The sequence below is a fragment of the Gavia stellata genome, chromosome 9, assembly GCF_030936135.1.
Source record: "Gavia stellata isolate bGavSte3 chromosome 9, bGavSte3.hap2, whole genome shotgun sequence".
NCBI lineage: Eukaryota > Metazoa > Chordata > Aves > Gaviiformes > Gaviidae > Gavia > Gavia stellata.
This window is the reverse complement of record NC_082602.1, coordinates 20,085,213-20,109,159: the sequence shown is the minus strand read 5'-3', so window position 1 is coordinate 20,109,159 and position 23,947 is coordinate 20,085,213. Positions and strand designations below refer to the sequence as shown.

The following is a 23,947-nucleotide window of genomic DNA, read 5'->3' as shown; positions in this document are numbered from 1 at the left end:
TCTGTCTGATTTAGTCTCTGCTTCCCTCTGTCACCTACAGCTGTTTGCTGTGACTCTGTGATTTTCTGTCTAGAAGGGCTTCTTTGTCCTTGGAGTCCTCAAGAAAGCTGACCTCCATGGCAAGCTGACCCGATTAAATTCCAACACAGGGAAAAGGCATATGTAGCCAGCCAGGCACAGCCTTGGGATCCGGCAAAAGCAAATCTACCCTGCTTGCGAATCCACCTTACCTGCAGGAAGAGGAACGAAGGACCACTGGTGAGCTCTCCTTGCTGTATTCTGTTGATGAACCTGCTTCTCAAACATGGCTAGAAACCAAGCCAGCGCAGACCCTAGCAGCACGCTTATTATGCCAAGGCCTCTTCCTTCACAACTTGCCCTTGGCATATGACGGATGTGTTTGAGGTAGAGCAGCTGGCATAGCTCGTTCTCTTGGGAATAGCCAGGGCAGCTTCCCAGGCTATGGGGGACCCTGATGGGTTAAGTGAAATAGCAGTGTGTAGGAAGGAAATAAGAGAGGTCCATAGTTTGGTGTTTACCCAGTGTCCCATGTGGGTGTGTAAATGTGAGAAGGGACAAAGCTCCTGTACAGTAAGGGTTAAGATATAGCTGGTGGGAACATTTCCATCAGGGCAGCTTTTCTTTTACAATAAATAAATGGTGGCATGGGTGGATTCTGACAAAAGTCTAGACAGGAAAATATTGCTATAACCATAAGATATTTCAACTGATCTCACAGAAACACTTCTCCAAATTAAAGTATTAAGAGCTGTTCAGCTCTTCTTGAAACAAACACAAAAAGGAAAAAACAAACAAACAAAAACCCCCAAAACGCCACAACATTTCACACTCCACTCCTAAGCCTTAACATGTCACAGCAGTTAGTGCAAGCCCTGTGACAACTTTGCTGGGGTTGGCATTACCAAAAGTTGTTAGCCTTAAATGTGCCAGTCCTATGTTAGCCTAGAGATGCTTCTTGACTCATGCCATGCTCAAGTCTAGGTATGGGGTGGGGGGACCTCCCAAGTCTCTGTACAGTCTGCTGTTTTATTGAGCTCTACTGTACGATATAGGACATGTATGGTGTGGGGTGTGGCTGTGTTTGTTGGTTGTTTTTTGGTTGTTGGTTTTTTTAATACACTTTTGAAGGACGGAGGAGAGTTTGTTAAGTTTTTAGAGTCCTGTTTTGCTGTGTTCCACATCGGTAGAGATAGCGTCAGTACTAATGAGTGAGTGGCTTATTCTGTTGTAGCAGAACTCACTGAGGCTCACTGGAGTTTAATGCTGAGAAATTACCTGGTTGTGATTTGCATGTTGTGTCAGTGCCAGAGGCCAAAATGTTAGTGGGGAAGGGTGTGTGTGGGGAGAAGCAGTGGAAAAATTACAATGAGCTTTAGTCGATGAGGTTGAATGTAGGGCTCCTCACAAGGGAAGCCTCGTTTATTAAGCAACTTGATCTCTCTCTGTGAGATCATATGTGAAAAAACAGGTTGAGTCATGTCTGAGGGCGTTGCCCCATGAAATGTGTAGATAAGAATGGTTTATACCTGCATGTTCCCAGCCCAGAGAGGTCAGTTATATTCTGCAGCTTCCAGAGGGTATAATCCTCCTGAGGAGTACAGTTATTCCAGTTTTCTTGTGGTAAGTTTATTGAAAAGAACTTCTCTTTCCTTCTCTTCTCCCTCCACCCCCTTCAAATCTCAGTTTCCCTAACTGTGAGGTGTCATACGTGTGGTTTTCTTCACCAACAGACCCAGGTATCACTACTGAGACTGCAATGGCATGGTGGAAGGCCTGGGTAAGTAGAGGAAATACTGAAGTAAGACACCTTGACTTATAAGTTGCATCAGGCACTGTGTGGGGATGAAATGTTTCCCTTTAAAAATCAGCCAGGCCTATTTACTAATTTTTTTCTGACTATAAAATAGCTTTTAGCACTTTCCAAAACCTTGATTAAGGAAGGTGTTAACATGACTGCTGGCTTTAAGAAGAGCAGACTGTTCTTGGTCCTTCAGTTGAGAGTGGTGCAGGGGTGTTTGTGTGCCTGTGTACACAGGGAGACAGTACCGGGGAGCAGCAAAGTAACACAGCTTCGTTCTGCGTTCAGTCTGAAAGCTGCAGGCTCTTCATCCACTCCCTTTTCTTGTGGCATTGAGTTCAGGGCACTAGCCTGTCCCCGTTTCGGTCCCCTGTTATGCTGGCAGGCTGTGGTCACGGGGGTAGATGTGGTCAAGCCACAGTGTCATTTTTCTTGGTGGGTTTTTAATATTGCAATGACAATGTGGACTTGGACACCCTGTCTGTCTGCTAGGAGCCAGAAATGCTGTGTGTGTTCTCTTTTAAACTCTTGTGGCTTTGGGAGGAATGTGGCAGGATGGGGGGATGCTCGTGGGGTGTGCTGAGGCAGCCTCCAGGGTATGGCTCAGGCCAGGCGGGAGGCAGCTCTGGCGATGTGCGTAGCTCTGTTGCCATCGATGGCAGCTCTCCCATTAGCCTATGCGGAAAGCCAGGTTTGCCCCCAGACTTTATCTCCAGATACCTATAAGCCAAGGCCTAGAGGAGACCTGCTGGAGACATGTGATGCAGGAATACTGCTAGAGAAGTCTTTCCCAGTCCAGTTGCCTGCCCAGCACCACTGCCAGTAGTGTACAGGCTTTCTCCGAACTGCTTTTGGGCCATCTTTGGAAAGATTTGCAGAATCACCCCAGGTCCTTTTCTGCAGGGCAGCTTTCCAGCCACTCGTCCCCAAGCCTGTAGCATTGCGTGGGGTTGTTGTGACCCAAGTGCAGGACCTGGCGCTTGGCCTTGTTGAACCTCATACCACTGGCCTTGGCCCATCGATCCAGCCTGCGTCCCCCCCCTCTGCCTTGTTTTTAAGAAGGCTTCATGTTTCAGCGGCCGGTGCAAGGGGTGAGCTGAGCAGGGGGCCTCTGCTGCCAGGTGCCAGCAAAGGTGCCCAGGAAGCATAGGAGAGCTGTCTTGCAGTGTATGTCAGGTGCAATATATCATCAAGCAGTGGAAAAAACACTTTGCATGGACATGACCATTTTTCAGGTTCTCAGTTACAATTTTTGCAACAGAGGGGTGGGAACTGGAGAAACAAAACAAAACCAAAACACCTTGCGGCTTAGGGAATGCCAAGCCAATTCCTACTTTCCTTCAGATAGGCAACTTTCCTGATCTCAAAACATGATGGTTTTTTTCCTCAAAAAGATTAAAATTGTAATCTTCCTTTGTGCTGATCTCCCTCTGCCTCCCTATTTCCTCTTGGAAGTTTAGTACAGTAAAATGGACTTTTTCCAAAGCTTGGAGTAGCTCTGACTTTAATTTTTCCCTTTCTGCTGATCTGTTTCATACCCCCCCAAGCTGGAAGTCTTTTGAAAACTTAGAGTGAGAAAAGGAGAAGGAGAAAAGCCCTTGAAAGCTCCAGCAATCTCTTACCTGTTGGTGTTGTAGGGGGTGGAGGCATGAAGAGAAGATCAGAGGGCAAAGGAAGGATGGTAGAAAATTGTTTTAGTTTTCCAAACAATTCGTAAAAAGTAGAGTTCAAATGCAAACAGAATGAAAAAATCTGAAACTTTTTCAGAAACATTCCACTAAAAACCCCCTGTAATCCCACCTGTCCCCAAATTCCAGCTTTTCAATAAACTACTGTTTAGGTTAGAAAATATTTTGGTAGGAAAACTTTTAATTCCCTTCCTTTTTATTTAGAGGTAAAACTTCTCAGAGCATCAGCTGTAAGGTACACTGAATCCATTGCTTTAGTGCCAATTATTCATCTTCAGATGAGCATTACACAGATGCCTTGAGTAGTTTAAGTTAGGTAATTGTAGGATTGATTCATCTGAGAAACAAGACCAAACTGAACAGAGTTACTCTGGAAACCTGTTGTGATTGTACCTGTGCTGGAACAATTAAATACATGGGGAATGAGGTGTATGAGTGAGTCATGGGTGTGCTACTTGAGCCAGGATGGGCTGTTTATTGGAATTAGTACCAAAGAAAAAGACTGTTGTGTAAGTTGTTTCCACTGTCTCCAACTGAAAGCTGAGCTCTGCACTCCCTCTTTCTCTGAGTCACCAGGTACAGGTCCAGAGTGTTTCTTTCACCGGAGCCTTTACGTGCAGCTAGAGAAGATTGTCTTTTTAAGAGCAAAATCAGATGGTTGAGAGTAACCTGCTCTTCTGGACAGTTGTGATGGTGCTGGCTGACTTCACAGGGGAGCAGAAAAGGAGTGCTTGCAATGCTCCTGCCAGCTCAGCCAAACCTCCTGTTCCAGACTGGTAACAAACCTTTGGGGGTGGCAGTGCTTTAGTCTGTCATTGCTCTTTCTGCAGGGACAGCTTCACGACCAAATTTGCTGCTCAATAGTCATTGGGACTCAAAGCTGCATCTAGCGAGAAGTTTCCTGTTGATACTGTCTGCTCTGCAGCTGCTCTCTCTGCTGGGAGCAGGGTGTGGTAGCACAAGAGTCTGTCTCTGTGCTGGCTGTAAAGCAAACTTCTGCAAAGTGAAGACCTCTTCCAGATCTTCCTGATTGATGAACATACTGCCTGTCTTGATACTCATCATTGCCTGTTGCTTGCTTGTCACTGCTCCCAGAGCTTGGCTGGCAAAGGGGCCAGCATGCAAGCATGTGCCAGCTATATCTACTGGTAAAGCACTCAACAAGGACACCTTCGCTGGTTTGCCCAGAGCCAGCCTGAGCATCTGTGCAGCACAGTGTGGGTATGCTTCAGCTGTGGCACTAGGCTAGACCTGGCATTTGTTGACAGGCACTTCTGAGCATGCAGCCATTAATCTTTCAGACTCTCATTAAAAACCAGGAATGCAGGTCCTGAAGGGAATTTCCACAAGCATTTCTACCTGGCAAGGATCACCTTGAAGGCTTTTTCTCTGTGGAGGACTTAGATGAGACTCTAGGAGAAGAGGGGTAGAGCCCTCTTTAGCACAGGAGGTAAGAACAGAAGGGATTTGCATTATAGCAGGAGGCTGCTGGGTTGCACTTGGTGGTCCATGTTATGCAAGTCATATGGGACCACCATAGTGATTCCTTCTGGTCTGTAAGCTCTGATTTGAAGGTGCTTTTTGCCTGACTCTGAGGCCACCCCCATTGAAAAATCCATCAAGTCATACTGATATCATTAGTTCAATATTAACCATATCCCTGCAAGTAAATTTATGAGAATATAGTAGTTTCCTGGGGCAACTTAACTCTCTCTGCTGCTAAGGAAGAGAAAATTATGTCCATTATTGGAAGAAAGTATTGATAACTCTATGACTAAACGCTCGTACTCCTCTATTCATAGGACCTTATCGTTACAGATGTGTCAATATATTCAAGCCAGTCCCTTGACTATCAGCTTTTGTTGAATTCAGGCGCTTAAGCCTGGGTTCTGGTTGATGGCCTCACTACCTTGTGGTGACTGGAGTAAGTCTCCGCATGTCTTTCTGCCCTGGGACTGTAGCACTGGCAGTGCCATAGGGGTCTGTCTGGAGGATTCCTGTGTAGTTGGTGCTTAGTTCAGGGGGGAACATCAAACCTGCACTTCTCCAGATGGATCTGTTCCTTCAGAGTCGTCTCTTGGCCCAAATCCTTCCAGTGGAGATACTTCCTTCTTGAAACCAGCTGGGCACAAGTGAAGCAGCAGCAGGAGAATAAAGCTGCTACCTAGACAAATGGTCTGTGAGAGCATGACTATTCATGAAATCAAAAAACTGTGGGTAAAAACTACCCTGCGCCAAACCACTGAGAAATGCAGTTCCTAATAGCAGTGTAATACAATAACATACATGTTATGAAGTATTGTATTTAATGAGTGACTAAGAAAGTCTAACCTGCTCAGCTTTTTCTACCAGACTGCCTGCACCTAATGTCTGTTGCAGCAGTGTCAGTCATGCTCTGCACTTCACGTTTCTGCCAGGAACCGAAGGCTGGGAGAGGCAGTTGGAGGCAGGAAACCTGTGTTCTCTTCAGAGCTCTGCTGGGACACTTTGAACCAACCCCTCCACTCTTCTGTGCCTTCCCCGTGTGTAGGCAATGACTAATACTAATTTACTTTCCAAAATACTTTTTCTTCAGCTGACAAAAAGCAGTGGTGAAAAGTCCCATTTTTTTCTTCTTCTTTCAGAGTGAAGCAGAGGGCAAGTCTGTGACAGGTGCTTTAAACTTCGACCCTGCACCTGATGCCCAGACTCTGTACAAGGCCATGAAAGGGCTTGGTGAGTTGACTCTAACCACATGTGTAAATTCTATGTTTTGCTTATAATTGCCCAGTTGAAACCCATTCCTTAAGAAAATTGCAGCCAGAGATTAATTTTTCATTTTCCACACTAAAAAATGTTGTTTCCTTGATACATACTTAAACTTCTATATTATGAAGACAGTGAACTAGTGAAGGTTGTCTGAATAATTGAGTTGGGATTTAGGACTAGTCTCAACTTATTCTGTGCACTGTGTTTATGGCTTATTGTTGCTCTCCACAGGGACTGATGAACAAGCTATAATTGATGTCCTAACCAAGCGGAGCAATATGCAGCGTCAACTGATTGCCAAATCCTTCAAAGGACAGTTTGGAAAGGTTCTTCTAAAACAAAGCCATATTCAGTCACTGTTTCACTGCATGCAGGCTGTAGTAAATGGGTGAACAGTTCATCCTGCAAGCATGGTGTAAACAATATGCAGGTCTTCTACAAATAAGTAGATTAATATTTATTTATAAGGCCTGGGGTGAATGTGTGAAATTAATTTTTCATCAGAAAAACTGGTTTTCCCCCAAAGATTGTAATTTTTTTGTAAAATGCATTTTGACCAGAAATATTTTTTAAAAATCTGTTTTAACTTGAAATGTAACTTCTTATTGCTTTCTAAGTTATAACAAAAATTGATACCTTTCTAAGTGGAATTTTGAGTAAAATATTGGTTTGGTTTGGGGCCCTTTTAAATGCCAAAGAAAGTTCAACTTAAAGACTTATTTAATTTGTTTAGAAATTCTGAAAACGAAAACAAACTGTGGTTATTGACAACTATGTTTTTCTGTGGCTGTCTTTGTCTTTGATAAAATCTTAGTTTTATCGGGAAAACTCTTCTGCCAGCAAACTCTTCCACCAGCCATACTCTGCAGCTAGTTGTCTGGGAGTCACAGTTAAAGAGGGGGAAAGAAGGAAATGTATTGGGAAAGAGCAATATAGGCTTTTGGGTCAGCAGAGAAACAGGAGTTTCCAGTGACCCTTGCTGGAAGGGGGACTGCTATGCAAGGGCCTAAGCAAGGGAAGCAAATGTGCAGCGGGGGTAAGTATGGGACAATGAATAGAGTGCTTGCATCCCCCTAAAACAGGGTGAGTCATACCCTAAAAAACCTGCATTATAGTGAAGGGAAGTTTGAAGTCTATCTTCAAACATACTGTATGCCTGATTCTGCAGAAGTGCTGGGTGCATGTTTATATGCAGGCTTTGGGAATTGGCTCTGTCTGAAGCTTAATCCCTTGCCCAATTCAAGGCCTTCAGCTGCCTGGTTCTGCTCACTGAGTAAAGCAGGGTGGAGGAAGATTTTTATCTTCCCTACTCTGCTGCAGAATTGATTAGTACCTGGGAGAAGCTTGAGTAATGGGACAACAGGGAATGTGGAAGGACCTAGACAAATCCCATTTTGGAGTTAGGTGCCTTTTTCAGTCCCAGGACCTTTTCTGATAAACTATCAACACAATACTGTTGTTCACCTTCATTGCTGTAGGCCGTGGGGATAGCAACAGCACTAGGCAGTAAAGAGGTCCTCCGAGGCTTTTTACATAACTGTGTGGTGCGTGTTTCACAGGATCTGATTGAAAGCCTGAAGTCGGAACTGAGTGGCAACTTTGAGAGGCTCATTGTAGCTCTCATGTACTCCCCATTCAAGTATGATGCCAAGGAGCTCCACGATGCCATGAAGGTAAGAGAATTGCATGCTGATACTTAAGTAGCAGCATGGGTCCAGTGTTAATTTCCTGTAACTGTGCTCATTAACACAAGGGATAGTAACTGGACTGTTACATGATTAAGTTTGTTATTAGCGGTAGCCTTTGAGAAATAGTTAATTGTGCTATTAATGCATATCTGGGGGAAAATGCTGCTTTAATATTTAAGGGTGTATGAGAGTTTCTGTACATACATGTCTCAGAGCCTGGGGAAGGCAACAGCAAAACTGAACTCAGCTTTGGCACGGAATGAACATCCACAAATAACAGTTTTCAGCTAATCATCTCTTCACTGCTTTCTGCCGTGCCTCTCGTGAATGGAGCTCAGTGACACAAAGCTGCTGCCCTGATGCCCCCCCTGAGACATGAAACCTCTGAGAAATCAAGGAGTGGTGGTGTGAGGGCCAGGCTGGGGTTGGCTGGGATCCTACCTATTGATACAGTATTTTTTCAAGTTTCAGATGCAGACAGGTCTATCAAAATGGTACGAAGATGGACTGACTAGGCAAGCATTGGTTTCCCCACATCCCTCTAGCACTGTCATCAAAGACCCAGATCCAGAAATGCATTGCAGAAGTACAGGGTTATATAAAATCATGCTTTACGAATTAGGCACCTCAATAAAAGAAACCATGTTCAAACCAAATATGCTTTGTGTCTCCAGCTTTCATCCTGACAGTTCCTCACAGCTCAGCATACAGCCTAACACTTTGTTGCCACCTGACTCCTCACTTGACCATACTTCTCCAGCAATAAATTACACTCCATGACTAGATGCCTTTCTCCACCTTTATTTCTCCACTATGTTTTCTATTAAAGGGTGTAGGAACAAGTGAAGGTGTTATCATAGAGATCCTGGCATCCCGGACAAAAGCACAGATCAAAGAGATAATCAAGGCGTACAAAGAAGGTAAAGTGCTTGGGGTTCTGATTTGTGTGGTCAGAGCAATGTGTTGACTGCCTGATTGCACAGCAGGAATGGTGTTACCAACTAGCACTGTCAGCAAGAAAATGGGATTTTTTAAAAGCAAGAAGGTGCAACCTAACTCTGCTTTCAGCCTGGCAAACAGAACATGGCTATGCTGAGAGAATTTGCAAATCCCTTTCTAACTCTCCATCCAGCTAGAGGAAAAGGTCAGCAAATCACAAATTTGGTTCAGCTTGGCCACACAGGCTATTGTCAGAAAGCAAACAAATCTATGTCTATGCACTTGGCTTTTTCTGCCCGTTAAATAAATTCCTATCTAGAGTGTATCAAATATGTATTTGTAAATATTTGGTATCTCTTTGGTCCCTTAAACTATATCTCTAACATTAGCTCTGTGTTTATGCCTTGGACATCAGTGGAGCTAGTGACTCAGTCAGATGCAAATGCTGATCTGGGTATCACTGAGGGTGTGAGCTGATCTCAGCCCTGTTTTTTTTTTTTTTTTTTTCTTCCCTAGTGACCTTCTTGACTAGTGTCAGGCTATTGTGTGTGTACTTGGGGGACTGGTAATATCCTGACTGTATCGCCCAAATAACAAATCCTTCCCTTGTCCTTCTCTTTCCCTTGGGTAGAATACGGTTCTGATCTGGAAGAAGACATAAAATCGGAAACAAGTGGCTACTTTGAACAGATTTTGGTTTGCCTTCTTCAGGTAATGCTAGAGAAGAGAAATGAGGGTATAAAGATGTTCACATTTTTCTCTTCCTTTTTGGAGAAGACATGCAATAGAAGAGGTACTACAGTCGTGATCACCAGATAAACTTCAGAGACAAACGTGTCACTTTGAAGCTGAAACACAGATCCAGTCCATGTGACTGAAGCAGGGGAACCCCCTCCCTTAGCAGCAGTAAGAGAGCTGGGAACTTAGTCGGTTCTGCTGCAGGGAGACACCTCACTTTTACGTATGCGTGAAGCCACTGCACTCTAGGAGGGTCTTAGAAAACAATGACCCTCAACTATGATTCACCACTCTTCTAGGGTCTGTCCCCTCAATGCTGAGTACATTTGGATGCATTTATCCTATCATGTATTCCGAATTTTCCTGCCTAGCAGCAGAATAACTTAGCAATTTTTGGCACTGCTTCATATGACTGATTTCAGTGCCTTTCAGTGAAGGAGTGAGCGCTTGTGCTGTCTGAAACATTACTGCTTGAGTACTCTGCAGAAATAGATAGCTAAGAAGGATAATTGATCTTTGCCCAGAATGTATGCTGTGATCCATATGTGGAAGAATCTTCATGAGACAAAATGGTTGCCTTTCTTTTTCTTCTCATAGGGTGAGAGGGACAATGCCACTCTCTACGTGGACACAGCACTGGCTGTCCAGGATGCAGAGGTACTCTGTGATCAGTGATATGCCTGCATCCCATCTGTCTTGAATTTCAGAGTGCTTCAGTGGGCAGTAGAGTCCTGGTCAGCAGAGGGTTTGGAACCCCTATAGTTTGGGGAGGGGTGGTCTTCAAGCAGAACCAACTTGGGGTTCTTCAATTTTGCCTGCACTGCTGAGCCTTGCTGTTCCAAAGAGGAGCGATGACAGCTGGGCTTGGGCTCAGCTGCTTTTTCTATGTGAAAGTATACAGATACTCTTTGCTGTCCCACTCCACCGTAAGGAAGAAACCTCATAACTATTGTTGCTGCTCCAGCTGCTGCAGGAGGGCTGGAAAGGGTGGAGATGGTGCTCCAATTCGACTAGAAGGCATGGTCCAGGGTTTTCATAACCATTCCAGGAAAGTCTAGTTCACACAGTGTTTTAGGTTACTTCAAACCCCTTTATGCTAGCAGTACCTTAAGCCAAACTGTTCCTTTACTAGCTGCACACACAAAGCATCTCTCTAACAATTGTGTGATTAAATTACAGATTCTTTATGCTGCTGGGGAGAAGATAAGGGGCACTGATGAGATAAAGTTCATCACCATCTTGTGCACAAGGAGTGCCACACACTTGCTGAAAGGTATGGAGCAGAGCCCATACTCCCAAGCCTCTGAAATGAGAAATCACTCTAGCCAAAAAGACGAGGCAGGGCTATAGATGGGAGAGATGGGTGGTCAGAAATAAGTACCTGAGTATGTCTCCTAATCCTTGGTCAGTCAGTGAACAAAAGCTGCCAGCAGCTTTCCTGAAAACTTATGAAGATACAGTGCTGCTGAAAATCAAGTGGCTTATCTAGGAGTCATTATATAGTGGTGATGGCTGAATGGTATAGTTGCTTTTATAAACCCAAAGAGAGAGAGCCTGTTTCTAACTAGGTAGGAGCATGCGGTGGGCAGACCCATGACTCCTTGGATGGGGGTTCCTCTGGGGAAAAAAAAAATCACCCAAAAGGTAGCTGGTTATACAGTGCTGGAGAGTCATGGGCTGCACCCTGCGTTCTGCCCCAGGTTCTTCTGAGGGCACCAGCGGCTGCTGGGAGGGACGACACTAACCCAGGTCCAGCTTAGGGAGCCCTCAGCTCCCCACTGCCCTGTGCAGCAGAGACCTGGCCTTGTCATCTCAAGACTTTTGACACAGTCCAAGGCTCTGAGTAACAGATTTTGTTATGTTGGCTGAATCTAAGCATGTCAAGTACTGTGTAAATCAGCTGGACCTAAACTGATAAATTTAGCTGGTAATCAATTAGGTATGCCTGAGCTTTTTCAAGCTGAGGTCTTCTAAGGCTGTTTTTTAGGCCCTGGAAGCCAGCTCCCCCTTGTGTTTCAAATTTAATCTCCCAGCATCACTTAGAAAACAAACAAACAAACAAGTAGTCTCTATTCTTTGGCTGTGTCTGCCTTTAAGAACTGAATTCCAACTAGTTGTTGTCAGGAGGCAACCAATCTTTGAGAACACTATGCAGGTAAATTCCTCTGTGCTATGGCAGCCTGTAATTGTCGTTAAAAATTGATTATAACTGTTGCAGCTAATTTTTTCTTTAATACGGAGAGTAAGCCTGAGTTGAGAAGGTTGTATCCATCTGTCTATTCTGTGGTGTTGCCTTTCGCAAACTGTTGTCATCATTTAAAAGTCCAAGGGCCACGAGCAGCATAGTCCTAGATTTAATTTGATTTTATTTTGGCTCCTGAAGCTAGCGACATCAACAAACACAAGACTGTGTGCCTAACCTTCTGTTGTATGCTTCATTTCTGTGGTTAAAGACAGTGATGAAGGAGCAGATTTCCAAATGAATACGAGGTGACTGAACTTGCATTTTCCAATGAAGGCAGAGAATTAAAACCTGTGGATGGGCTAGGTTTTTGTGAACGTTGCCATCCATTTTTGTAGCCGATTTCTGGGCTTGACTGAAGTCTCCTGAAGCTGGTGCAAATGTGGCCATTGCTTTAGTAGGATCTGTGTTTTCATACTGCCACACAAGTGATACCTGTAAATATTGGGCACAAAATGCCTGAGCAGTTGCTTGGTAAAAAAATTGAAGTTCTTTGTGTTTCAAACAGTGTTCGAAGAATACCAGAAACTGGCCGGTAAGAGCATAGAAGACTCTATCAGGAGTGAAACTCATGGTTCACTTGAGGATGCCATGCTGGCTATTGGTAAGAGTGGCTACATTTCCCTTTCTTTTGTCTGAGTCTGCTGCCTTTTTTCCTGCAGTGGTTAACTGTTATGGGATGGATCTACTTTATAAAGGTATCTGGTCAGAAGTAAAGGGTACTTCTTGGGTAAATTTAATTCAGTGTGTCCCTGGGATCTGAGTTTATGGAAAGCATGTTGGATCTCTGTTACTTGCTGCCCTGGACTGGAATTACCATTGATTCTTACTGAGCCTTTTTGTATGCCTAGTGAAATGCACCAGGAACGTCCACTGCTACTTTGCAGAGAGGCTGTACCATGCTTTAAAGGTAACACTCTTCATTGTAACATACTTGCTTTCATACTGGACTTAACTCGTAACCTGGCTTCCACCAATTCCAATTAGAAGAGCCAAGGTTTTGGTGAAATCCAGCAAGTTTAGTGCTATTGTTGCAAGTAATAGCAGAATCCCTTCAAACACCTTGGGTAGAAAAGTACCCTTTAAGCTCGAGATACCTAGGGAGTCTGGCTTTTCTGACTTAGGAGTCTGCAAGGAGCCCAGTCCCACCTTCTAGAGCATGGACAAAACTTCTGGAAGACTCTTTTCTAGGAGGTTGATCACAGTGGAGTTTTGCCCATAATGTTAACTTAATGGACCGAACCCCAATATTTTCTTTTTAGGAAGCAATTCTCTCAATGGTAGTATAAAATGAAGGAGTTCCAAATGGGGACACAAAGGCATCTGCAGATTGTGGCCCTGTAACTCTTAACTGATACGTAAAAAGATGTCAGTGTTCCCAACTTTGTGGAAAGCTGACATGAGTGATTATTTTTGTTATCTACGTGATCCTAATTTTCCCCATGAGTGATTAAACAGTATTGGTTGGAGCCAAGTGTTGTATGGGTGGTGCTGCAGAAGGACAATATGTATTCAGGGCCCACTTCCAACTCTGTAGTGTGTTTGCTTTTGCATTTGACGTGTGCAAAGACTTACAGCGCATTTCCATGACAGGCTTGTGGTATTGACAGTGGCCCCTGGGAGGGTGGTGGGGGTTGGCCCTCCAGAAAGAGAAGCAGATGTGCTGCAGAACATGTGCTAAGTGGTGTTTGAAAGTTGACTCCTCCTGTCCTGGACTGGGTTGCAGCAGCTTATCCCTTGAACACCCACTAACATCATAGACTGATATATCTGTTATTTCAGGGGGCTGGCACCCGTGATGGGACTCTTATAAGGGTGATTGTTTCTCGAAGTGAAGTTGACTTAAATCTTATAAAGGCTGAATTCAAGCATATTACAGGGAAGTCTCTCTCCAGTATGATTCTGGTAAGCAGCATCCTGGTATGATGTTTCTTAGCCATCACATACCTTGCTAACCTGTCCAGCACTGTGGGATGCTTCAGTTGTGGGATGTTGTTTTCAGTAAAAATGTCATTTCTGCTAAAAACATAGCTCTCCTTCATTAGGCCTATTAACAATCAGCTCCTTGAGAGTCATATATATGCCTGAAAGGTGAGTCAGATTGTATGCTCTGTAAGTTACTTGGGCAAAGCCAAACCTGAGGAGAGACTGCTCCAGGTTTTTCATGGACCAGACTCTGTATCTGTGCACTTCATGATCTCCTAGATGCATCTAGATTCATCTAATCCTCCCTGTTACACCTTTGCCACACTGCTGTGCTATTTTCTTCTCTCTTTCTCTCTCTCCTGTCCCTAACTACCTCAAGACAGTGCCATATAAGTCAAAACAGTGCTGGGGTTGTTGTTTTCTTTTTGTTGTTGGTTTGGTGTGGTTTTTTAACTGACTTATCCCAGACGAAGGCCTGGTCTATACTGTGGTGAGAGAAGCTTTGACAAGGTTCAATTTCTAAACCTATTGTAGCTTTTGAGGTTTGAGTCTCAGCTCTGAGTGAATGACACTCCCCTGTTAGGGCTGAAATGCTGGGTTTTACCGTTTGTCCTAAGTACTCTGGGACATTCCTCTCCCACAGTGCAAATGGCACAGAAGCCCTATCCTTAGCAGTCCCCGTGGGAAGGCTGGTTCTGTAATGAAGGCTCTTTCTTCTAATTGACACTGTCAGTGTCTGTGATGTTGATTAATGATCAGCCTTCAAGGGTCTGTACGGAATAGTCTTTCCTTCTGAGAAGTGGAACTGGCTTTAACACCTGTTGTCACAAAACATTCAAAGGGAGCAAATTTTTTATCTAGTGATATTTTCTGTAGTGCTTCTCTAGATCAAAATGACCATATTTGTGGCTTCTTAAAATGTCATGTGTCAGGGCTAACTATACTGCCCTTTCCCTTCCTGTAGGGGAGTGAATGCTACACAAATACCCAGGGACATAAAATCTGAACACAACAGGGTTGGTTGTTCTCGTTCGTGCTGACTTTGTCTGTGCCTCTCTGTGGTATGGAGCCATGATCAATTGCTCACCTGCATTCCAAAGAAAAGAATTGGACTTGGTACTTGTTATTTCAGGTGGCAGCTACAAGCCTCATTTCTCAGTTTTGATGGTGTGTCAGCTGGCAGTAACTCTGCTGAAGTCTGGCTTGCTCTTTCCAAAGTCCTTTTCCTGTGTGGGCATATTCCACAGACTGACAAAGTCAGCACTTGGAGCGTGCAGAGGAACTTCCACACTAACCCTTTTTTTTGCAATTTTTTTCCTGTCAGGATGACACCAGTGGCGATTACAAGACAGCCTTGCTGAATCTCTGTGGCAGTGACTGACAAAATCTAGGAGGAAGATGCTGAAATGGATACAGAGGGAAAATCAACAGTGAACAAGGGTCTGAAAATGTACATGTAGAAAATCTTTCTGTTGATCCAAGCGGGGAGAAAAAGAAGATCAAATTAATGGCCAAGATTTCCAAAGCTCTCTGAAGGATGTGGATGCTCATTACACATTAAAAGCTATTCACTTCCCTAACAGTTTTTTAAACAGAAGTGGGAATGTTTCTTTTTTTTGTTTCCATTTCATGCTGTGTGCAGTTTCCCTTCTCTTTTAACACACTGTGAAGGGTGGCACTTAGACATGAAATTAAAGGCTTTTTTGAGTCATTGAGCCCTGTGTAGGTGTTTCACAAGTCTGAACAACCCTACAAAGCTTGGGCTGTTCTGAAGTCTTGCTAACTTCACTAGGACAAGCTAGTACAGCGCAGACCTTTTGATGCTAGCAGGGAGGGTCTGGAAGGAGTCCCAGATATTAATGGGGCTTTAGGGCATGGGTCAGAAGGGAGAATTCTGTCTTAGGGGGGGCTTGTTTAGCAGCCTTATCAGCATAACTTCAGTGGGGGCTCCCCAAGGAGCATGGAATGGCTGTAAGCATGTGAAAGTTGAAAGCTGTGTGCTTGATTTCTTTCTTGCTTGTGTGAGTGTCTGCAGGGGGAGACCAGCAAGTTCAGGCAGTGACATCAATGTCAGGCTGTGGGGAAATCACAACTGGGGCGGTTAACTTGGTTTTGGTGAATATAGGGTATCCTGCTCTTGGGAGCAGACTTGTTTCTGCTCCTAGTTTCACAGTAACTTCAGAGGTCAGTGGACTCCTTTGGAAATTCCCCCCCACCTCCATGACTGCACCTACCACTTGCTGAATGAGGCCTCAGATTTGGACAGTGATACAGAGAGAACGGGGTGAAATGCTTTGAGAACCTCAGGTCTGCCTTAACCAATGATTCTCCACACTTAAAGGAGCTAATTTAATGTGTAATTACTAAAAGCCATTGTGTTCAGTGACGTAGGTTTTCTGATCCAGTGGGTGAATTTTTTGGCAGAGGGGTGGTTCCTCCCTTGCGCTGCTGAAACATGCAGGAACTGGTGCAGTGAGAGTGGTGAATTCAAAAAGTCTTAGGGAGTCCAGGACCCAGAGCTGGGGTCAGGGTATCTGTGTCCCTCAGGTGAACATTGAAGAGGAGGAGGTTTCAATCTCTGCTCCTTTAAGTGCTTGTGTTTTCAGTGATATCCCAGTTTCTCACCTGGACTATAATGAGTTGGAGACATGTCTCTAGTCTGAGCATCAAGGGGAAGTTCTTCATTCAGTTTTTGGAGGATGTGGTCCAGTTCCAGGCATCGAAGGACCAGAAATCACATGTGCCTTCTGCTGGCCAGATTTTTTGATTTTTTTTTTTTTTTTTTTTTTTTTTTTTTCCCCGGAGATCCGCTTGTTCTCACTGACAACGATGATCAGCCTTCTCCTGGTTTTGCTTACGAGCAGGTTCAGGCGCTGACTTCTAGCGAGAGGCATTCCAGGACAGGGGCTGGGATGCCTGCTGCGGAGAAAACCGTGCTTACACCACCATCTCGTGGGCGACAGCCCGTGTGCAGCCCGGCCGGCAGGACCGCGGCGGGGAGCTCACGGACCTCCGCGGGGCCCCGCCGGCGCACCCCCGCCGAGACCTGCCCACCCACGGGACTCCCACCGTGCAGCCCCCTTAGCTCTGGTATGGCTAGGAGGCTCTGCAGAAATGTTCTACTCCGACCAGATCTGCCTGATGAGGCTTTAGTGAAAATATGAGCCCTTCCCTCCTTTTTTTTCCCTGGTACTATTTAGGAAAAGGCAAATGAGAATTTGTAACTGCCTAAGCAGGGAGTGGGGACGTTTTATACGGTTGTACCCACGACATCCGCATCTCCTGAGGCTGGACAGACAGCGAGTGCGAAGTGGTCCCAGCTTTCAGGGACTTAAAATCTGACTAGAAAAGCCTAGTAAAAGCTCAGCTTTTCAACGATATTTTATTCCAGAGCTGTCTGTTGATTTCACAGAAACTTTTGTGCTTTTATCATCTTGGCGCTCCCGTTTTTGTTATTATTGGGTCATTCAGGTCAGAGGTTGGCTTTCCCTGTTGGCCTGTGCTTAGTGCAGTGGGTTAGGATTAGAGCTGTTTCAGTGTGATTGTGGTCCTAATTTATTAATAACAGCTTGGGAGATGTATGGTGAATTGCCGATAGGCTCACAGGAGATCAGTGGTAAAGCCTGGAAGGAGGAACAATTGAGGGAAGCTGGTTCTATCACCATAATCGCTGGGAAACAAAACAATTGTAAAACATCAATAAAGATTTAATTACATATTGATTGCTGCTAAAATGTTCCCTGGGTGAACAGGTGCTTTAATAAAGCAGAATCAATTCCTAAGCTGTTCTAACCAGTCTTTTCCAAATGCAAATATTGACTTAGGGCCTTTCTATTCATTCACAGTTTAATTAACATGATTTTATTGCACAAAAATCGAGATAAATGCTCAGCAAGGAAAAGGTAACAGGAGCAATGTAAAAAATGTCCAGGACTGGTGCAGGCCGACTGCTGCCTGTGTGCCAACCTTTTTCCACCTCCTGTGCTGCAGGAAAACCTGTGTGTGGGAAGTCTCCAGGGACTGCACTAAAGCCACCTTGCTGTCCCTCCCTGGGTGGCCGCTCTCGCTCTCAGCGCGCACACAGCAGGAGCTGTGCTAACCATCAGCGTGGTGTGGTGTAGGTACTCCAACTCTCTGCTCAGCTCACACCCAGGTGTACATAAGAGTAGTTGACTCCAACTATTAGCCCTGTTCCTGACACCTGGGAAAACTAACAAAAATCTGTTCCAGGTATGATGCCAATGCACATAAATAACATTTAACTCCTGAAGGATCCCATTCCAGAGAAAGCTGACTTTATCTAGCATTGCTTAATTCTCCCAGCATCCCAGTGCAGATGTGGCCTGAAACCCAGACAGCTGACCACAAGATCCCCAGGCAGTGGCCAGCCACAGGCAAGCAAAGGCTCTGTGTCACTGTGACTTCTGGTGAGAAGAAAAGATTGGATGGGTCTGGCTTTATTTGCATTTCTCTTTTGCAACAGTTTGGAGTAATTTTTGGATAAAATATATTTGAATGTTCAAACTGAGGTAAAAAACCCCATTGTTCCTGTTGGGAAGTGGAAGAAAAGAACAGTAAATATCTTAGTTGGGCAAAGTGGGAGATTTCTTTCCCATCTCCCCATGCTTAGGAATGTTTTTTGAGGAGGAGGAAATAATCTGAGAAGGATGTTCAATCTTCCTGGTTCCCTGTGGTTTCCCCAGCAGCTCATGGAGGCACCCTGCGTGGTGTAGGCTGTTGAGCTGGGGCTGGGGTGGGTCAGGAAAAGAGCCTGACTGAGGCACCAGAGCTGGCACTGGGGTGTCTGTGGGACAGCCCAGACAGCACCTCTTCTCTTCAGAGCAGACGGTGGGTTTACCAAAACACAGGTCAGCGCAGCATGTGGCCCAGGGGGAAAGGGGAGGTGCATCATGCTGATATGGATGGCCCCATTAGTTGCTCTGAGATGGGCTGAAGGGAGGCTCGAGGGAGAGCATCGTCATTGCTGGGCAGATGGGAACCTTTCTGAATGGAAACTGCTGATTATTTTTTATTCTTAAATTAATAAATCAACACTAATTTACCATTAATTTACTAATGTAATGTACTGTGGTGAGGAAATACTGCCTGCTACAGGCATCCAGATGGGATAATGGAGTCTCCTAGTGTTGTGGCTTATTGCCTGGCTTTCTTGAAGGAGCCCATTTTGCTGGCAAGGTGGCCATCTGATGGTGAAATTGTAGACCTTCCTCGGGATGGTCTCTCCTATTGGATGGTATCTCCTTTGCATGGAAGATAATACCAAACTGTAAGATGCTAAGATGGGACAGTGCCAAAGACATAACAGGCTTTCCTTCAACTTCAGCCCTGAACCCGAATGCCCGAGCTGACTCCAAAGCCTCCTTACTTCTTTAGTGGTTGGGGTCAATAAGTGCAGCACATCCCTGTGCCTGGGACACCGCAGCAGCACAGAGATGTTTTGTTCGAAGCAGTGCAGTGACCTCTTCTCCTCAGACCACATGTAAACAAGAAGGTCACTCCAATTCTCCGTTACTCCCATCGCTGCAAACAGCACTGGCCTTGTAAGTAGTTGTCATTCAGTCTTCTGGTGTCATCCATGTGAACCCAAAGGACTCATCCCTGAGGTTCCAAGAAATTATTGGTAGAGAATTTGTTGTTTACTAAAAACCTTCTGTTAGGCTGCAGCAAAAAATTCGTACTTTAGGTTTTATATCTGACTGTCCTCCCAGAAGATGATAGAAACAGTCAGCCCTGGGAACCTGGGCTCCTGTCTGTTTGGAGGAAAGTATGATTTGTTCAAGATGTGCTTCTGTTTTCCCAATATCCCTTCCTGTTCCAAATCTCAATTAGCCATGGTGCGTCAGCATCATGCCTTGGACTGCTCGTGTCTGTTGGAGGCTTAGGACTGGCATTTCTGACTGAAAGTTGTATGCCCAACACTTAAGGGTGTCATTGGTATGGGAGTTCAAAGCTCCCATAATACTTAGTTATTTCTTTGAAACTAGAAGAATGCATATGGTGATATTTTTCTATGACATATAAATCATATGAATACATCCAAGTGGTTTTATAGTCTTGAGAAACCTTTTCTGCATTACTGGCTGGATAAAAGTACTTATGACAAAAGAAATGCAAATGTCCGTAGACTCTCTACATGCAGGGATCTAACATTTGGAGAAATAAATAGCTCTGGATCACACAGAGGAACCAGTACTGTTCTCTCTGTGGTAATGAAGAACAGGATATGTTGTAGGCACAATATTATTAATAAATAGTGAGCAATGCAATACAAATCTGTAATTCAATTTAGGATTTCAGCTGAAATTGCTCTTTGGAGTTACAGATGACAGTGAGCTCTGAAATTGAGTTACAGTCCAAGCAGGAACTGAGTCATGTGTAGCAATGTTCCAGGGAAGCATAGAATCACAGTCAGCACTGGGCAAAATGTTATTGACAGTAGTATATTCACTGAAAAATAGCATTTGGTGGACATAAATGAAATTTAACTGAGCTTATAAATGAATGTCAGGCAGAAAATTAGGGGAAAAATGAAAGTCAACATTTCCATGTATTGATTTTAAAATGGCAACTTTATTTAAAAAACTCTTTCAAGCTGAAAAACAATTATTAAAATGTTTCATTAATCTGAAGCTGAAACATGACATTTTGGAGGGGAGAAAGTTGAATATTTCAGTTCGCCTCACAATATTTTTTTTTTACCTTTTGAAATATCTCCTAAATTTCAATTTTAGTTTAAGCCACAGAACCACAGTTTCCCCTTCAGTTCCTTGGTTGTCCACTGAGCTGAAAGATCCCTTGCTATTTTAGCCATAATAAAGGCTGAAGTTCTTCAAAAGGGAGGGAAGAGTCATTGCTTTAAATGTCACCACCAATCTTCTCCAACAGAAAAGATCAGTGTTCTGGGGGCTAAATTCTGAGTTTAAACAGATCCCGAAAGGTCTAAGCAAGAAGAAATAGAAAGAGTACAGCTGATGTCAACTTCTAGCCTTGCCAGAACTTCCTGTTCAAAGCTTATGAAGCATATCAGGATCACCCAACAGTTTTGCCCCCTTCCTCTGTTAGCCACTTAGCCGTTCCTTTTCACAGTTTCCAGGGTTTCACCTTAACCTCACTTCATTACTTTGCTAGGAAGCAACTATGGCACATGAATATTAAATATTTTTGTAAGAAATGCTAAGTCATGGTCAACTTTCTAGTTTGCAGCAGAAAAGTAGCAAAAGGAAGGTGCAGAAACTTACTCACACTCTGTGCTGAACAATTCCAAACACAGCTTATTGCTCAGAAGTTTATTAGCTATTTAGAATTCTTTTTCCCTAATCTAAAGTATTAGAATATTCATTTAATACTCTGGTATCCTAGACTCAAAAAAAGATGCCTTACTAAATAAACAGGGCTACTGCTCTTCCTAAGATCATATCAATCATTCATATTCTTTCAAAAAATTACTGCTTAAATACAACAGGATCTCCTGGTTATCCCCATGTAGTCACCATCTCAGCCTTAGCTCTCTCCTTGCAGGCAAGGCAGAAAAAGGTTTCAGAGTCCGTGCCATACACATGGAGTATTAAAGGCTGAGTCTAGGGCTGAAATGAAAAATGTCCTGCGGTCTTTGAAAATCATTACATAAATGAGAAGGCTCCAGGGAGACCTTATTGCTGCCTTTCAATACTTAAAGGGGGCTTATAAAAAGTTTGTCCCCAGCTTTCTTAGTAGGGCCTGTTGTGATAGGACAAGGTGTAACAGTTTTAAACTAAAAGAGGGTAGATTTAGACCAGATACAAGGAAGAAATTTTTTACAGTGTGGGTGGTGAAACACTGGAACAGGTTGCCCAGAGAGGTGGTAGATGGCCCATCCCTGGAAACATTCAAGGTCAGTCTGGATGGGGCTCTGAGCAACCTGCTCTAGTTGAAGATGTCCCTGCCCATTGCAGGAGGGGTTGGACTAGATGACCTTTAAAGGTCCCTTCCAACCCAAACTATTCTATGATAAATCCACTTATTCCTTGCTGCTTGTCATGTTTCTGGGACTGAGAAAATCCCTGCGCAAGGCAGTTTTCTGCTCTGCAGACATGATAGCTCTGGATTTCTAATCCAGAACTGTGTTACCCTGAGTAATGAGCTAACTGTAGAAGCCAGGTAGAGATAGATCTTTACTTCCTGGGACTGTGTGTAATGAGGCTAAATTGATTAATTTCAGGGAAGTGTTCAGATTCCATGATAGAAGCTGTTAAATAGGATTTTTCAAGCAGTAAAATACAAGATCGGTTTCTTCTGAAGCACCAGATACTGTCCACGGCTAAGAAACTGGTGATCCTATATGATATACTTTGTAAGTATAGTCTTATAGTCTATAGTGCCTTTCTCTTCCTTTTTCATCTAGATCATCCTGTAAGAAATCCACAGCCACACTAATTATCTCTTTTCCTGCCAAGTATTCTGGAAAGGCCGGTCGGACAACCTAGGATCCTGAAAACCAGGCTAAATTCAAAGAACTTGACAGGATCATCTGTCTTTGCGTATGTAATCATTTGTCTAGCAGCTGATTCCCAATAAAATTATACCAGGCAAGAAGTTTGAAGAACTGTTGGTTTGGTTTTTGGTGGAAGATAGGGAGAGAAGTCTCTTAAACTAGCCAAGTACCCAGTAGGCATTACTACTTTTTCTGGTTTCCTGATGAACTTTTCACATGGTTCTAATGATAGGTCATAACCACTTTGTTAAATGTTTCAGTGACAGTAAACACAGCAAAAATAATTGTCTACAATACATTGTGCCTTACAGCGCTCTCACTAGTTTAGGAAAATTGTGGTTAAAAACTGTGGCATTTGGATGACCTTCCTTTTGCTGTTCTTCCAGCTAATACTAATACTCAAATCTAGGATAAATAAAGCAAACATTACTGATAATAAACTTTCAAACTCAGGCACTGACTTGTTTATAGTTAGGTTGGTACTTGAGGGATCCAGTGCAATTTAAAAGGCAATAAATTGAAACAAACTCACTCCATTTTGGAGGCTGTTTATGAACTCTTTTAATTTGGTGTCATATTTATTTGGGGAGAATTAGATTATCCTATTCATTAGCTGCAATGGTCGGTGATGAATGGAACAACATTCCACATCAATGGCATTAATTGAATCCTCACAAGCACAGATAATACCCCTGCAGGAAACAGGAGAAGATGGAAAAGTTCTCCAAAGTAGGTCTGCAAATACTGCAGTGGAGAGGGAGCGCTACTGGACAGCCAGGATTGTTGGCAGCAGTTGAATCGTTTTCACATTTATGAAACTACTGGAAGAGTAGTTATGACCTCTAGGCATACAATTAAGATCAGATCCCCATGGTGCTAGGCATTGCACAAGGGCATGTTAAGGGGAAGCTCCTGCTCCAAGGCTGAGTTTAAATAAAAAAATCACACAACGTATGGGACAGGTGGTAGATCTAGCCAAGGGGAAAATAGGTGGTTTAGGATGTGGTTTAATGATACAGGTTAGCTGCTGCCCTAGCAGACCTAATATAATTCCTTTACTCTGGCACCTACGTGACTTGGTGATGAGCTGGTTCTGGGGACAAATCAGCGGAGAACTTATCTCAGTATTTGTAGCCTGAGGCTGTAAATTCGTTTCAAGGGGTTGCCTGAACCAACCGAACATCTCACTGATGGTGAAAGCAAGCTGTTCCACTCCCCCTTCCCTGCTCCCAACCATGTACTCTTGCCTGTCGCTGCTCCCAGGCCTCGTCTGACCACATGCCAGCCCTAACAGCAAAAAACTAGCTTAGCGCTTCTTTGCCTAAGAAGGGAATTGCATCAGCTTAGCCTGAGATCATAGCCAAGGCAAGGGAGAAATCCCCTTCGGCGGGCAGGGAGCCCTTCAGCTCAGTAACAACAAACCTGCCTCCTTCCTCTCCTGCCAGCTCAGACCCCTGCCCTGGTCGGATCATCAGACTGCCGGTACCACTACAGGGGAATCAGCGATGCGGACGGAGGGGAGGGGAGGGCTGTGCCAGTCGCCCCACTGGATTGCCTTCCTTGGGTTTTGACATTGCACCCATGTAGGTGCTTTTAAAAATGGGACTCCAGTTCAGCAGGCATAGGAAACCTTTTCAACATCTTGTCCGGGATCACCCATGGTGTCCG

General features: G+C 44.1%; 1 protein-coding gene across 3 annotated transcripts; it reads left to right on the top strand.

Moving 5' to 3' along the window:
* The first annotated feature begins 1,762 nt into the window (after nt 1-1,762).
* LOC104262390 (annexin A8-like protein 1) lies at nt 1,763-15,169 on the top strand. 3 transcript variants are annotated; one of them, XM_009818748.2, is made up of 12 exons: nt 1,763-1,798; nt 6,132-6,222; nt 6,487-6,581; nt 7,815-7,928; nt 8,773-8,863; nt 9,514-9,593; nt 10,218-10,277; nt 10,800-10,893; nt 12,371-12,466; nt 12,714-12,772; nt 13,645-13,767; nt 15,113-15,169. In XM_009818748.2, exons 1-12 carry the CDS (start codon nt 1,778-1,780, stop codon nt 15,167-15,169), a joined length of 981 nt encoding a protein of 326 aa, XP_009817050.1. In that variant the 5' UTR covers nt 1,763-1,777. The 3 variants fall into 3 exon arrangements, with proteins under 3 accessions (XP_009817050.1, XP_009817052.1, XP_009817051.1); XM_009818750.1 differs by lacking the exons at nt 6,132-6,222; nt 6,487-6,581 and having other exon boundaries at nt 1,778-1,798; XM_009818749.1 differs by lacking the exons at nt 8,773-8,863; nt 9,514-9,593 and having other exon boundaries at nt 1,778-1,798.
* Nucleotides 15,170-23,947: the final 8,778 nt, after the last annotated feature.

Coding starts and splice junctions, on each gene's coding strand:
- LOC104262390 (XM_009818748.2), top strand. CDS start 1,778: ATGGCATGGTGGAAGGCCTGG. Junction 7,929..8,772: donor AGCTCCACGATGCCATGAAG/GTAAGAGAATTG, acceptor TTTCTATTAAAG/GGTGTAGGAACAAGTGAAGG. Junction 9,594..10,217: donor TTTTGGTTTGCCTTCTTCAG/GTAATGCTAGAG, acceptor TTCTTCTCATAG/GGTGAGAGGGACAATGCCAC.